This window comes from Boleophthalmus pectinirostris, unplaced genomic scaffold, assembly GCF_026225935.1.
Source record: "Boleophthalmus pectinirostris isolate CB_2022bp ecotype Guang Dong unplaced genomic scaffold, ASM2622593v1 HiC_scaffold_8, whole genome shotgun sequence".
Lineage (NCBI taxonomy): Eukaryota > Metazoa > Chordata > Actinopteri > Gobiiformes > Gobiidae > Boleophthalmus > Boleophthalmus pectinirostris.
In genome coordinates, this window is record NW_026571515.1 from 4212817 (window position 1) to 4227129 (window position 14313).

General features: G+C 40.2%; 2 protein-coding genes across 2 annotated transcripts in view; both read right to left on the reverse strand.

Moving 5' to 3' along the window:
• LOC110160366 (uncharacterized) overlaps positions 1 to 14313 on the reverse strand; it is a 58764-nt gene that overhangs the window by 33469 nt on the left and 10982 nt on the right. Inside the window, exon 9 of the mRNA XM_055166124.1 lies at positions 13200 to 13277. Coding sequence (XP_055022099.1) covers positions 13200 to 13277 — 78 coding nt within the window. The remainder of the gene's footprint in view (positions 1 to 13199; positions 13278 to 14313) is intronic.
• Positions 2267 to 14313, reverse strand: part of LOC129412383 (uncharacterized) — a 56817-nt gene continuing 44770 nt past the window's right edge. The window contains exons 5-10 of the mRNA XM_055166123.1: positions 12278 to 12337; positions 11614 to 12186; positions 10751 to 11401; positions 9864 to 10454; positions 4733 to 5389; positions 2267 to 3807 (exon numbers count right to left, since the gene is read on the reverse strand). Coding sequence (XP_055022098.1) covers positions 2267 to 3807; positions 4733 to 5389; positions 9864 to 10454; positions 10751 to 11401; positions 11614 to 12186; positions 12278 to 12337 — 4073 coding nt within the window. The remainder of the gene's footprint in view (positions 3808 to 4732; positions 5390 to 9863; positions 10455 to 10750; positions 11402 to 11613; positions 12187 to 12277; positions 12338 to 14313) is intronic.

Below are 14313 nucleotides of genomic sequence, written 5' to 3' on the forward strand. Positions count from 1 at the left end.
TAAAATCATGGTTAATTATAGAACCACACTTAATTTCCCAGAGTCAGTGCTCGCTCTACTGGAATCTGGTCCGGCCATCTGCTGGACGCAGAGAGAGTGACCATGAGGGAAACAAATAAGACGGAAAACTGTGTTAGGCTTCTCTCTGTGATGCAACAGTCCAATACAAAGTTCAGAGTCAGAATTTTTACAGAGGATTACTGAAACCAGAGTGAACAAGGTGGGATTCAATGGTAATTTTTTTTACTATTTTTAGATCATACACATTTTCTCAACTCAAACTCCTTGAGTGGTTTTAAAAACAGTTTTTTAATCGTTAGTTCCAGCACCGCTCTAGCTCCTCTCGCTCTGATTGGTGTCTCCAAGGGCAGAGAGTCACTGGAAGTGTCTAAACCAGGAGACATGTGCCACTGAGCTCGACCCATTGACTTGAACGAGCGTTCATGCTTAGGCCTCGGGGCTTGGTTTTATTCAACTCAGTTACAAAGGGAAATCACATTATTTTTTTGTCTTCCAGTCTATCGCCATCTTATGGACGATTTAAGTCCCGTATCCAACTCCACTGGTTTGGACCTTCTAACCACAGTCCATACATGAGGACAAACTTATCCAGCAACTAAATATTTGCAACTACACAGCTGTTGTATTAGATATAAATATATCCAAGATTGTATTTCAAAAATAATTACAAACAAATCACAGTTGTTCTGTTTAATCCTTCTCTCTAAAATCAGTCACCAAAGGCCAAAACACACAGTCCTGCTCTATCTGAACAATGATCTCATGCATAATATGGGACACTTATAATTAAGGTTCGGTATCCAAATTTGATACTGTTAAACCTTCTCAGGATTTTACCAGGGTATACGGTATTACTGTATTACCAAAATGTTTTAGTATGACTTTGATAAACTACGAAGCCACACCACTGTACGGTCTATGTTTCACATGAACCATCTCCAACGTGATAGAAACACAGAACAGACTGACCATCAGCAGCACATCCTCTGTCACAGAGAGAACACTCATATTCCACCGAGTCGTGTCCTTTAGTCCGACAGAAGCTGAACCGCATCAGCGCACAATGAGCGAGCTGTTTTTATCAGTGTTTTATAATTTATGCAAATGAGCCTTGTGGTTTTAAGTTTTGTTTCTGTAAAATGTAAACAAATGTGGCCTGAAGCCAAAATGCTGCCAAACTACAGAAGTACTAGTATTTTTATTTTTTTTTGGGACCAACTCGCTTGTGGCCGGACTTGCCGTCTTGTCTTGGTCTCTTATGAGTGTCACGTGACAACGGAATGAAACTGATCGAACATCATCTCCCCACGCAGTTAAAAGAAACATTATAGAAACTATTAGTTTTAAATTATGAAACATTAAACTGAAAATACAACCACACATTCATTTGTGCTGAGCAAACTAATTTAGGTATCAATAAATTATAATATTATATTAAGTCCTTATGCGCTGCAGATTTTTTTAATGATGTAATGAAAGTGATACCGTGGTTTTGATACCGCGGGATACTGTAATATCGTATTACCACCCAACCCTACTTACACCTCAAACTCACTCCCACCGGCCTGTGGCCATAACAGACGTAAGAACTACCAGCTTTTTAATGAGCTGAATTAGACACTGCAGAGAAAGATCATTATATCATTATATGATCAGCTCAGTCCCAGACTCCAGCATTAGAGTACAAACAGTATTATATAAATGTGTCTTACCTGAGAATCTTGAGTTTACAGTGGACGCTCTTTAAACCCACTGAGAGATTTTCTACACCTGAATCCATCAGCTCATTATGGCTCAGATCCAGTTCGGTCAGATTGGAGGAAGGAGACATTAAGATGGAGGATGACAGAGCACTGCCGGACCGCTCAGTGAGTTCACACCAACTCAGCCTGAAATGTTTGTAAAACCTTTTATTAATAATGTTATTCAATTTATGCTTCCCATATGCAAACTAAATCTAATATTTAAATGAGGTCTAAATAAGAGAATAAAGTCAAGTGTACTCACAAAGCCTTTGTTGATACTTTTACCACTGGCATCATTCCTAAAAGGACTTCCTCTGATTTGCAGTATTTTTTCAAATCAAACACGTCCAGGTTCTCATCTGAAGTCAGCAACACGAAGGTGAGAGCAGACCACTTAGCAGGAGAGAAGGTTTCATAGTCATTTTTCTCTGAGTGCAGATACTTCTTTATCTCCTCCACAAGAGAGTTGTCGTTGAGCTCATTCAGACAGTGGAACAGGTTCATGCTCTTGTCCGCGTCACTGCAGCTTCAATCTTTGTTTTGATGTAGGCGATGGTTTCCTTATTTATCTTCTCTGTGTTTTCAGACGTCTTTGTCACGTCCTTCAGGAGCTCATGATTAATCTTGAGTGAGAGACCAAGAAGAAAACGCAGAAACAGATCCCAGTCTCCATTTGTACTCTCCAACACTTTGTCCACTGCAGACTTGTAGAAGTCTGATGCAGACTGGTCTGAAGAGTCTGAGGGGCTGAACACATTCCTGCCCTCATCATTAAACGTGTGGAAGGCATAAAAAGCTGCCAAGAACTCTTGGATGCTCAGGTGGACAAAGCTGAAAAACAGCTTAGGGTAAAGTTCACATTCATCTCGTTTGACCTTTGCGAGCAGGCCAGAGTAGACCGCTGCTTCTTCCATATCCAGACCATAGCTGTTCAGGTCGTCTTCAGTGAACAGGAGGTTTCCTTTTTCCATCTCTTCAAAAGCCATTTTGCTCAGTCCTAAGATGTTTTTCACATTTCTTTCATTCCAGGTTTTTGAACGTTCTTCTGTGTCCTCATTGTACTTGGCATTGGCCTGTGTGCACTGCAGCAGAAGGAAGTGAATGAACAGATCTGTCAGGGTCTTTGGGATCCCCTGGTGATCATTTTGTACGAAAGACTTCAGAACTTCGGATGTGATCCAACAGAAAACAGGAATATAACACATCAAATAAATGCATCTGGACTCTTTTACATGACACAAGATTTTCTCAGCCAAAGCTGAATCAAATCGCTTTTTGAAATACTCCTCCTTCTGCTCATCGTTGAATCCTCGGACCTCAGTCGCTCGCGCCACTTTGTCAGCAGAAATACACTGAGACGCAGCAGGGCGGGAGGTGATCCAGAGCTGAGCTTTGGGAAGCAGGTTTCCAACAATCAAGTTAGTCAAAAGATTATTCAGTGTCGTTTTCTGAGTAATATCTGACAAAATCGGCTGCGGGTCAAAGTTAAGATCTAAACGACACTCATCCAATCCATCGAGAACAAACAGGATTTTGTACTGTTCATAGTTGGTTATTTCTGATGTCTTCATGCAGGGGTAGAAGTCATATAGAAGTTCTTCCAAACTGAGCTCCTTGTCGTTTCTCAGGTTCAGTTCTCGAAAAGGAAGAGGGAAGGTCATGTTTACGTTCTGACTGGAGGCTCCCTCAGCCCAGTCCAACATGTACTTCATTGAGGCAAAGGTTTTTCCAATGCCTGCTATTCCAGTTGTAAGTACAGTTTTGATATCATCATTTGGTCTGTCAGGAGAGGGTTTGAAAATGTCCTTGTAGTTAATGGGAATCTCCTTCCTCAGTTCAATGTTCTTTCCCCGTTGGACCAGTTGGCTCTCACTTAGTTGGCAGACCTCATCTCTCTCCTCTTCAATGATGTAAAGGTCGGTGTAGACGTCCCTCAGGGAAACACCAGTGGTCTTACATCTGTCTACACCTTCAGACACCCACTCGTACTGTTTTATCAACGTCCTCTTGAGGTTACGCTGGCTCACAATATCTGGTTTCTCTGTAAATACAATTAAGAAAATAAAATAATTGCAATAAGACACAGAAAATGAGGCTTAGTGTATAGTGTATATATGCACTATGCACTGGGGTTTGGGTTTTGTATTTGGGTTTTGGGAATTGGGTGTGCTCGAGCGCGGGGTGGATAAGGGTATTTGTGGATGTGGCCGTATTTGCATGTGTCTGGCAATGCCAATAAAAGCCTGATAGGCCAACAGCAGTTCCTTTTTGGCGTCTTTGTTTCACCCCCGCTGATATGAATGGATCCTCCCACGTCCTAAAAATTGCGTTGTAGCTCTTCCCTTGTCGAGAACAGGTGAATTGTTTAAATTTCCAATAAAAATGCGCTATGTGCTACTTTTTAATTCATTATTGGGTTTTGCGTATAACAAGCGATTAATCGTGATTAATCACAGAACTCATGCGATTAATGCAATTAAGATTTTTTTTATTTTTGTCCAGCCCTAATGCATGTATATATGTAGATGTAGAAGTTTTGTGTTTCATTAATGAAATTTGAGTATTTTTTAAAAGATATTTATGAATATGACATTTTGTATTTATGGGAATTACTCTGAATTTTGACAGTTTTAAATGTTTAATGTTGAATATTTAAGGAGACCTTTGAAATGTTGTCATGTTGCTTTATGTAAATAGACTCTTTAATGCCTCTGTATCTGACCAAGGACTGCAGATGGAAGGAAGCTTGAGCTAAATCTGGTACAGAGCATCTTTTCTCTTTAAGATTAATGTTTTCTGTGCACATTCCTTGTTTAATAAATAAATAAAATAGATTGTTAAATAAATAAATAAAATAGAGAACAATGAGGAGCATTTAAATATTGTGGAGGTAAATGGACTTAAAAAACAAAGAGAAGAAAAGACAATGATGAGATATAATTGTCAGTTAAGTTGGTTGGTCTTACCTCGTATGTGAGTGGTCCGGTGCAGGAGCTCTGGAGGCACTGGCTGAGCAGCATCAGGTCTGGAGGTGATCCAGACGAGAGCAGAGGGGAGCAGGTCTCCTCTGATCAGGCTGCTCAGGAGCACAGTCACTGGGGCAGACTCGTACACGTCTGTCACTCTGTCCTCCACAGTCCAGTCCACTTTAAACTCCTCCAGACCGTCCAGGATGAACACACAGCTCAGCTTGTTATAGTCAGACATGACACACTGCTCAGTTTCTTTGAAGACTTGGTTCAGAAGTTTCACAAAACTCAGTGTTTGTGTGAGTGTGTTAACTAGTGAATATGTGAGAGGAAAGACTGTTGTCTGTTTATTGGCACTAAAAGGCCGTCTGCAGTCAGACGTAACCCAGTCGTGTAAGACTTTCCGCACCAGGTAGGACTTCCCGACCTCAGCTTCTCCAATGGTCAACACGGTTCTTACTGGTTTACCTGCTTCTTTCTCAAACAGACTAGACACTGTGATTTGTTGCTTTTTTCCATTTCTATCCACTCTGTCTGGTCTGATGTGTTCTGTGTTTTTCTGGTTTGGGTGGGATGGATTTTCTTCAAAAACAAACTTTGTTTCAAAAATGGTCTTCAGCTTTGTTTTCAACGCCTGTCGCCTCTTCTCAGTCTCTAAAAATCATAAATAAGAAAATATGACCAAACCAAGTACAAGTACAGATTTTTATTTTAAACTAAGGATGCACCAGTACTGTACTGATGTCAAATATTGGTGCAGATACTGAAAATTTTTGCTGGATTGGATATTAGTCTGCAAATATCGGTTCAGCCGATATCCTGGTTGGACATGTGATGGTGTGATAAAACTATTTATTGGTCATAGTTGGCCCTGAAAGTCTAATAATGTTTGAACTTTAAACAAAACTATTCTGTAGATACTTAACTATTGAGATATTTAACAGCTACATAAACTGTTTGGATCAGTTTTGTCATATTTTATTGTGGAAATAAATGCTGTTTTCAGTCTCTGCTCTGGTGTCGGTTGATATCGGTACCTGTGGAAACTTAAAGCTGCAGTATCAAAATCGGAACTGAAAAAGATGGATTGGTGCATCACTATTTCAAAACACAATGGACTGCAAGTAATTTACCAAATGACAGGGTGTTTCTTGTGACCATCTTATTAATCTCTGTTTTTTCTACTCCAGAAGATGATTAGAATTGTTAATCAAGCAAATTTCCCCACACCAACAAATCCTCTTTTTTTTTATAATGAGTACAGTTAACCTCAGAAGAACAGGCATATTTAAAAAAAAAATAATAAAGACAATGGAAAAAAAGCTATGGTTAAAAGCTCTGAAAAGCTCTTCTTTAAGGTTAAAGTACATATTACAGATTCTGATGATACTCATATTTTGACTTATTATTGTGGGATAATAAATGACAGTTAAAGGGATAGTTCGGGTTTTTTGACATGAATCTGAATGGCATCCCCATGAGCAGTGTCGTGCATCCACACTGACTTACCTCCGACAGTGTCCGGTGAGCCGAGATACTGCCCGTTTTTCGGTGCTTACGAAAGTAGTCCGGCAAATTGGCTGGGGACATTAAAATAAAGCATTTTTCTTCTCAAAACAATATGTGTTCAAAAGAGTGATACATTTGCATCACAAAACCATCGTCCTCAATAAAGTCAGACCTCATAATCGCTTGGCACTATTTTCTCTCCATTTGTATCACTGCGTGCTGCCGCCAGGTGACAGCCGCACACGGATCCATCACTTTGTTCAGTTGTTCGGCAGTGTTTACATGCGCAGACCACCGTGACGTGAGAGAGCTAACATGGGAGCTAGAGTCATAAGTATATAAGCTTGTATAAGATACATAAGAATATATCTAAAAATGGTGCGAACTCTTGATTATCCAGGCTCTAACAACAAAAATCTGGCTGAATCTCCACAAACATTTCACCATTTTCCTGTCACGGACTTTGCGCTGAGGAAACTTTGGCTTCTTGCCTTTGGCTTCAATGTGGAAACCAAAGATAAAAAGCTTTGCGTGTGCAGTGCGCAATTCAGCAACGAAGATATGTTCCTTCATGCCCAGGACAGAGGAAGAAATATGCACCCCAGGTAAGAACAAAGAGGTGCCGCTATATTTACAAGTGAACAGGCTCAAGAATCAGCAGTAAATCACTCAGTGTCATATCACCAGTGAAGCTTCTACAAAACGTACCTTTATAAGTCGACTGTTATTACTATTGTAAATGTCGCGTACACTATTGGCAGCAGCTACGTGGACGTGTGGATGATTCCATGTTTCTATTAGTCGTCCATGCTTCAGTCACAGTGTCGGCTCTGTGTTCACTGTATACAAGTTTGTAAATGACGTGATGGTGATTGTCGCTCACTCGGTCTCTCATGGCTCCAGCTTCAACTTGTACCACTTTTCTGTCTTTTCTCTCTCTCTCTGCTCGTTCTAACTCCATCTGGCGAATTTTGGCATCAGTATATTCGGGTTCATAAAGATCTCCCCTTGGCTTTTTGGTAAAGGCAATGTGTTTATTGTCAATGTCGTAATCAGACATGTTGTCGCTAACATTCCGAGCAGTAAACAAAGTGAACCAGGCGCGGCTGTCACCTGGCGGCAGCGCGCAGTGATACGAACGGACAGAAAATAGTGCCAAGCGATTATGAGGTCTGACTTTTTTGAGGACAATGGTTTTGTGATGCAAATGTATCACTCTTTTGAACACATATTGTTTTGAGAAGAAAACGGTTTATTTTAATGTCCCCAGCCAACTTGCCGGACTACTTTCGTCAGCACCAAAAACGGCCAGTACCTCGGCTCACCGGACGCTGTCGGGGGTAACGTCAGTGTGGATGCACGGTATTGCTCACGGGGATACCATACAGATTCATGTCAAAAAACCCGAACTATCCCTTTAATTAAGTAAATTAAGAAGCAATTTCCAATGAAAAGTTGAAAAATGTGTTAAAAATTACATGAAGTAAAAAGTTTTATTTGAGAGTTCCATTATGACGACATCCCAGTGGGACATTCTATCTAAAAGTTTGTCACTTTTTCCCCAATATTTTAAACATTATTTCAACAAAATAAAGGTGTTTTCTTATTTTTTATAATTAGTCCAGTAATAATTTCTGTGTACATTAGAGGAGATTTGTCCTACTGTACATGATTGTTACAAGGTCAAAGTTATGGAGTTCCCTACCGTGATGTCATGATTTCCAACCAGAAAGTAAATTTTTAAGCATAAAAACATGATCAAACTGGGAAAAATTTATAGTAAAATCTTAAAAAAAATTACTTTAACTATGTTTTCGTAGGATGAGTAGTCTAACCTGTCGTGTGCACTTTGAGGTTCACCTTCTCAGTGTGAGACGAGTGTTCACTGTGGTGCAGAGAAGAGGGACTGGCCTGTGTATAAACTGTATTAAATGTGTGAGCGTGAATACTCACCTCTGCACTCTGTGACTGAGTGGATGTGCTGCTCTGGGATCTTGTTTTTTCCTGAAGGTCTGGTCAAGGATCCACAGCTGAGCAGAGGGAAGCAGGTTCCCCTGCAGCAGGTTTGTCAGCAGCTCGTCCACTGGAGCGCTCTGTGTGATGTCCTTCAGTTCCTGATTGTTTTCAAAGTCCAGAGGGAGAGTGCATTTGTCCAGTCCGTCCAGGATGAGGAGGATCTTATATTCATCGTAGTAACAGCCCGTGGACACTTCACAGTCCAAGTACTGGTTGAGGAGGTCCTTTAGGCTTTTGTGTGAGGATGGTTTGAGCTCATCAAAAGGAATTGAAATAACAAAGTCAGTTTTAAATTTCCCTTCTGCCCAATCCAACTGGAACATTTCAGAGTAAAAGGTTTTGCCGATTCGAGGGACTCCTGTGGTGAGCACTGTTCTCACTTTGCTGCGGGTTAATACTTTTGAGAGGAGGACTTTTTCTTGCTTGTCAGATTTGATCTCATACAGTTCAGTCTCCATCTCTTGTCTCTTCACTCTCTGCTTGATTTTGTCTTTCAGTTTTTTGGAGAGTTCATCAAGAGCATTTTTATCTAGGATGAAAAATGGGTTGTTAAATTACAAAACTGAATCACACATTTCATGATTCAAAGAAAAGAAAATAAGTTTTTTTCTATTTAAAATCAAGTTTAGCATTGCACATCTTTAAAACCATTACAAAGTCATCCTTCCATCGATATATCGCTCATCTCTGATAATGAGCCGTTACTGGTTGGTCTTACCTCGTATGTGAGTGGTCCGGTGCAGGAGCTCTGGGGGCACTGGCTGAGCAGCATCAGGTGTGGAGGTGATCCAGACGAGAGCAGAGGGGAGCAGGTCTCCTCTGATCAGGCTGCTCAGGAGAACAGTCACTGGGGCAGACTCGTACACGTCTGTCACTCTGTCCTCCACAGTCCAGTCCACTTTAAACTCCTCCAGACCGTCCAGGATGAACACACAGCTCAGCTTGTTATAGTTAGACATGACACACTGCTCAGTTTCTCTGAGCAGTTGGTTCAGAAGTTCCACAAAACTCAGTTTCTCTTGTAAAAGAAGCTTTGAAGACATGAGTGGAAACAGGAGGAGGACTGCCTCCTCTTTGCCTTTCCACCCAAACCAATGAAGAGAAACCACTTGCCATCCATCCTAAAAAAGATTCTGCCTTTGCCCAGTCTTTGATTAATTCCTGCACGTGGAAAGAGCGGTCCAGCCCTTCCTCTGCCTCTGTCAGCACAGTGCGGACTCTCTCCTCTTTCTCTGATTTGAATAGATCTGAGAGTGATGAGATCTTCACAGGATTTGCATCTCTGCTCTTATAGACGAGCTCGGTCTTTTTCTCTTTTTTTGTGCTTTGGATTTCTTTGTTAAACCTTTCTTTCAGTTTTGATGCAAGTCTCTTGTGGCGCTCCACAGTCTCTGTAAAAATACATACACATATACACAATTATATAAAGAAAATTCCTTACTTTACTATATTCTACTGTATCTGTAGAGTTGCTTTAAACTGCGGGCTGACAGTGGGAGTCACACTAATCATTATCAAACATCTGAACATTATTATATAATAGCACTGTAGGATTATAGCATGATATATTTGTATTTCATACACATAACAGAATACTTGGTACCTCTGCACTCTGTGAATGAGTGGATGTGCTGCTCTGGGATCTTGTTCTGTCCTGAAGGTCTGGTCAGGATCCACAGCTGAGCAGAGGGAAGCAGGTTCCCCTGCAGCAGGTTTGTCAGCAGCTCGTCCACTGGAGCGCTCTGTGTGATGTCCTTCAGTGTCTTGTTGTTTTCAAAGTCCAGAGGGAGAGTGCATTTGTCCAGTCCGTCCAGGATGAGAAGGATCTTATATTCATCGTAGTAACAGTACTTGGACAATTTACAGTCCAAGTACTGGTTGAGGAGGTCCTTTAGGCTTTTGTCTGAGGATGGATTGAGCTCATCAAAAGGAATAGAAATAACAACGTCAGTTTTAAACTTCCCTTCTGCCCAATCCAACTGGAACATTTCAGAGTGAAATGTTTTGCCGATTCGAGGGACTCCTGTGGTGAGCACTGTTCTCACTTTGCTGTGGGTTAATATTTCTGAGAGGAGGACTTTTTCTTGCTTGTCAGATTTGATCTCATACAGTTCAGTCTCCATCTCTTGTCTCTTCACTCTCTGCTTGATTTTGTCTTTCAGTTGTTTGGAGAGTTTCTCTTTAGCATTTTTATCTAGGATAAGCATAACAAACATTATTCAATCAATCATTTATATTTTTATACCAGTTTGAGAGGCAGCATTGACCAAAATTAATACAGCAATATTTATTTTAGATTCTCTAACATTTGTCAGTTTATAGAATGGGCTGTTAAATTACAAAACTGGCTCACACATTTCACAGTTCATAGAAAAGAAAATATGTTTTTCTAGATTTTTGACAAAAATTTTATTTAAAACCATTACAAAGTCATCTTTCCATCGATATATCGCTCATCTCTGATAATGAGCCGCTACTGGTTGGTCTTACCTCGTATGTGAGTGGTCCGGTGCAGGAGCTCTGGGGGCACTGGCTGAGCAGGTGTGGAGGTGATCCAGACGAGAGCAGAGGGGAGCAGGTCTCCTCTGATCAGGCTGCTCAGGAGAACAGTCACTGGGGCAGACTTGTACACGTCTGTCACTCTGTCCTCCACAGTCCAGTCCACTTGAAACTCCTCCAGACTGTCCAGGATGAACACACAGCTCAGCTCATTATAGTCAGACATGACACACTGCTTAGTTTCTATGAAAACTTGGTTCAGAAGTTCCACAAAACTCAATTCCTTTTGTAAAAGAAGTTTTGAAGACATGAGTGGAAACAGGAGGAGGACTGCCTTCTCTTTGTCTTTCCACCCAAACAATGACGCCGCCCTTCCTGAAATAGATTCTGCCTTTGCCCAGTCTTTGATTAATTCCTGCACGTGGAGAGAGCGGTCCAGCCCTTCCTCTGCCTCTGTCAGCACAGTGCGGACTCTCCCCTCTTTCTCTGATTTGAATAGATCTGAGAGTGATGAGATCTTCACAGGATTTGCATCTCTGCTCTTATAGAAGAGCTCGGTCTTTTTTGTGTCTTGAATTTCTTTTTCTTTGTTAAATCTTTCTTTCAGTTTTGATGCAAGTCTCTTGTGGCGCTCCACAGTCTCTGTAAAAATACATACACATATACACAATTATATAAAGAAAATTCCTTACTTTACTATATTCTACTGTATCTGTAGAGTTGCTTTAAACTGCGGGCTGACAGTGGGAGTCACACTAATCATTATCAAACATCTGAACATTATTATATAATAGAACTATAGGATTATAGCATGATATATTTGTATTTGATACACATAACAGAATACTTGGTACCTCTGCACTCTGTGACTGAGTGGATGTATTTCTTTGGGATCTTGTTCTGTCCTGAAGGTCTGGTCAGGATCCACAGCTGAGCAGAGGGAAGCAGGTTCCTCTGCAGCAGGTTTGTCAGCAGCTCGTCCACTGGAGCGCTCTGTGTGATGTCCTTCAGTGTCTTGTTGTTTTCAAAGTCCAGAGGGAGAGTGCATTTGTCCAGTTCGTCTAGGATGATGGTCATCTCTTCACTGCTGTAGTCGAAACTTTGATTGGAACCCTCAAAGCAGTCACTGAGCAGATCTGTCAAACTTTGGGTTTGTTCAGAATTTAACTTCTCAAGGTCCAGAAAAATCTTCAGTTGTTTTCCTTTAGACTTTTTTTTGTCTTTCACATATTTCTTGGCTTGAAAAGTCTTTCCAATCCCAGCCACACCTACAGTCAGTACAGTTTGTCCTTTTTTTAACAAAGCACCAGGCTTCTTAACGTTATTCGTTTTCATGTCATATATTTTTGAATCAAGCTTCTCCTTGACGTCCTTTTCATATTTTTCTGTTGTTTTTTTATTTTGTATTTTCTGTTGTTTTGTTGAATCTAGTTGAAAATGATTAAACAATTGTTAAAATTATTAAAAGTAAAAGAATGAAATGCTTGAAAATATATGTACATATGTATGAACATGTACCTGGTGTGAGCTTTGGGAAGCCCATTTCATTAACTTGTGTCTGATTCCTCTCCTTTAGAACTGGAAATATGGTAAAATATGAATTTACAGCAGCAAACATGCAGAAAAACAATCCATAAAGGACATGTCTGTCCCGTTTTTGATGCTCTGAGTCCGTCCTCCCTGCACCGAACCTCCTTTACAGCTCTTTCGCAACACAATAGGTTTGCATTTAGCTAATGTGAAGTTTATTATTATTATTTTGTATGATGCTTTTGTATATTTATGTCAAATGACCATAGACGGATCTACCTCTGAGGACCTCGAAACACTACTGGAGGTTGTGGTTTCATGGGGCCTTTAAATATACAAATACAAATGTAAACACTGAAAGTTGTAGGTTCTCTTCTAGACTCTTCACTCTGTCCTCAGGTCAGTAACTAAGTCCCAGAAATGATGTCAGTCTGGATGTTTCTTGTACCTTGGATTCTTCCCGTTGGAAGCATCAGTTGTGCTGGGAACACTGCTGGAAGTGGAGGATTCATTTGGCCTTTAAACAGAATACACAAACACAAATGATCAATGCTTGAATCCAACAGAGTCAGAGCCAAGAACTGTGAGATCAGAAAGTCCTTACCTGGGTTCACTGAAGTTTGGAGGTTCTCCTCTGGAGTTGTCACTCTTTACAGAGACGCTGCTCAGATCAGGAGAAGGAGGCCTGAATGTCACAAAGTGAAAGTGAAAATACAAAAGGAGATACACTAGAGACAAATATTAATAAATGCACATGAATAAATAAACTAAAACAGTGTTCAAATATTTAGGATGAATCAAAGTTTAAGAGTACATGTCACTCCAAATAAACAGCTAAAAGGAGTTAGGTTTAAGTTGGTGTTTTCTTTTTAAACAGCGAGAGGGAGCAGTGTGAAAACAAAGTCCTTACCTGGGTTCCCTGAAGTTTGGAGGTTCTCCTCTCGAGTTGTCGCTCTTTACAGAGACGCTGCTCAGAGGAGGAGGAGGCCTGAATGTGAATAAGGACAAAATTATTATTGTTTTGGTTATGACAAAGTAAGAACATTTTGTTAAGATTCAAAAGAGGAGATAGAAAAAAATGCATTGGCCTGTCTCTGTTACGAAGCTGTTTTAGATCAATATTGTGATTTACAATAAACAAAATGTGAAATCATGATCTGCTGATGTTATAGTTTCTCACTAAATAGCAGAAAAAGCTTTGTCTGGAATGTTCCACAGTGTGGCATTAAACCTTTCTATCTTCATGGACACCAAGCCAGACCAAGTTACAGGTCAGATCTGTGGAGAGGCGACCCCGCTCACAGTCATAATGTCTGTTTTTCTAGGTATTTTTGAGCGATAAAACCACCTGTAATTGAATAAATGTAAAGTAGAGCTGTTTAATGTCACACTGTGGAACATTCCAGGCAGACCAATGACATCTCCATAGATACAAACAGGGGACGGACCCTCACCAGAAAAGTTACACAATACACCTTTAAGGATTCATGTCACTCAAAATAAACAGCAAAAAGGAGTTATTTTTTAGCTGGTGCTTTCTTTTAAAATGGTGCTTTGTAGGTCTGTAACAAAAACAGATTTTGCTGGACGATTAATCGACCAAGAATTTATTGTGATAAAAGATGATATTGACATTTGAGACCATTTTCAACTAATATCATGACCATGGAATAAAAATGCAAATACAAACTTTCAAAGATCAATCAATTTTACTTTCTAAAGAACATTTAACACAGGAACTGTAAGACAACCAAAAACAATAGGCCTAAATAAAATAGACTTGTTCACATAAGAACAGACTAATGTTGTCTGGCTCACAGCGAGGACTTGCTGCACTTGAATAAACCATTTGTTGAACCAATCACAACCAAAACAATAAATAAAATGGATTATTAAGTCTCTGTAACAAAACTGCCCTCAAAAATAATTTGAGTCATTGACATTGGAATATTGTGTCTCTCTGTGGCTGCTGCTGTGGCCTCGTCATTTTGGTCTTGAAGTGTTCGTATGAACCTGTGACACAT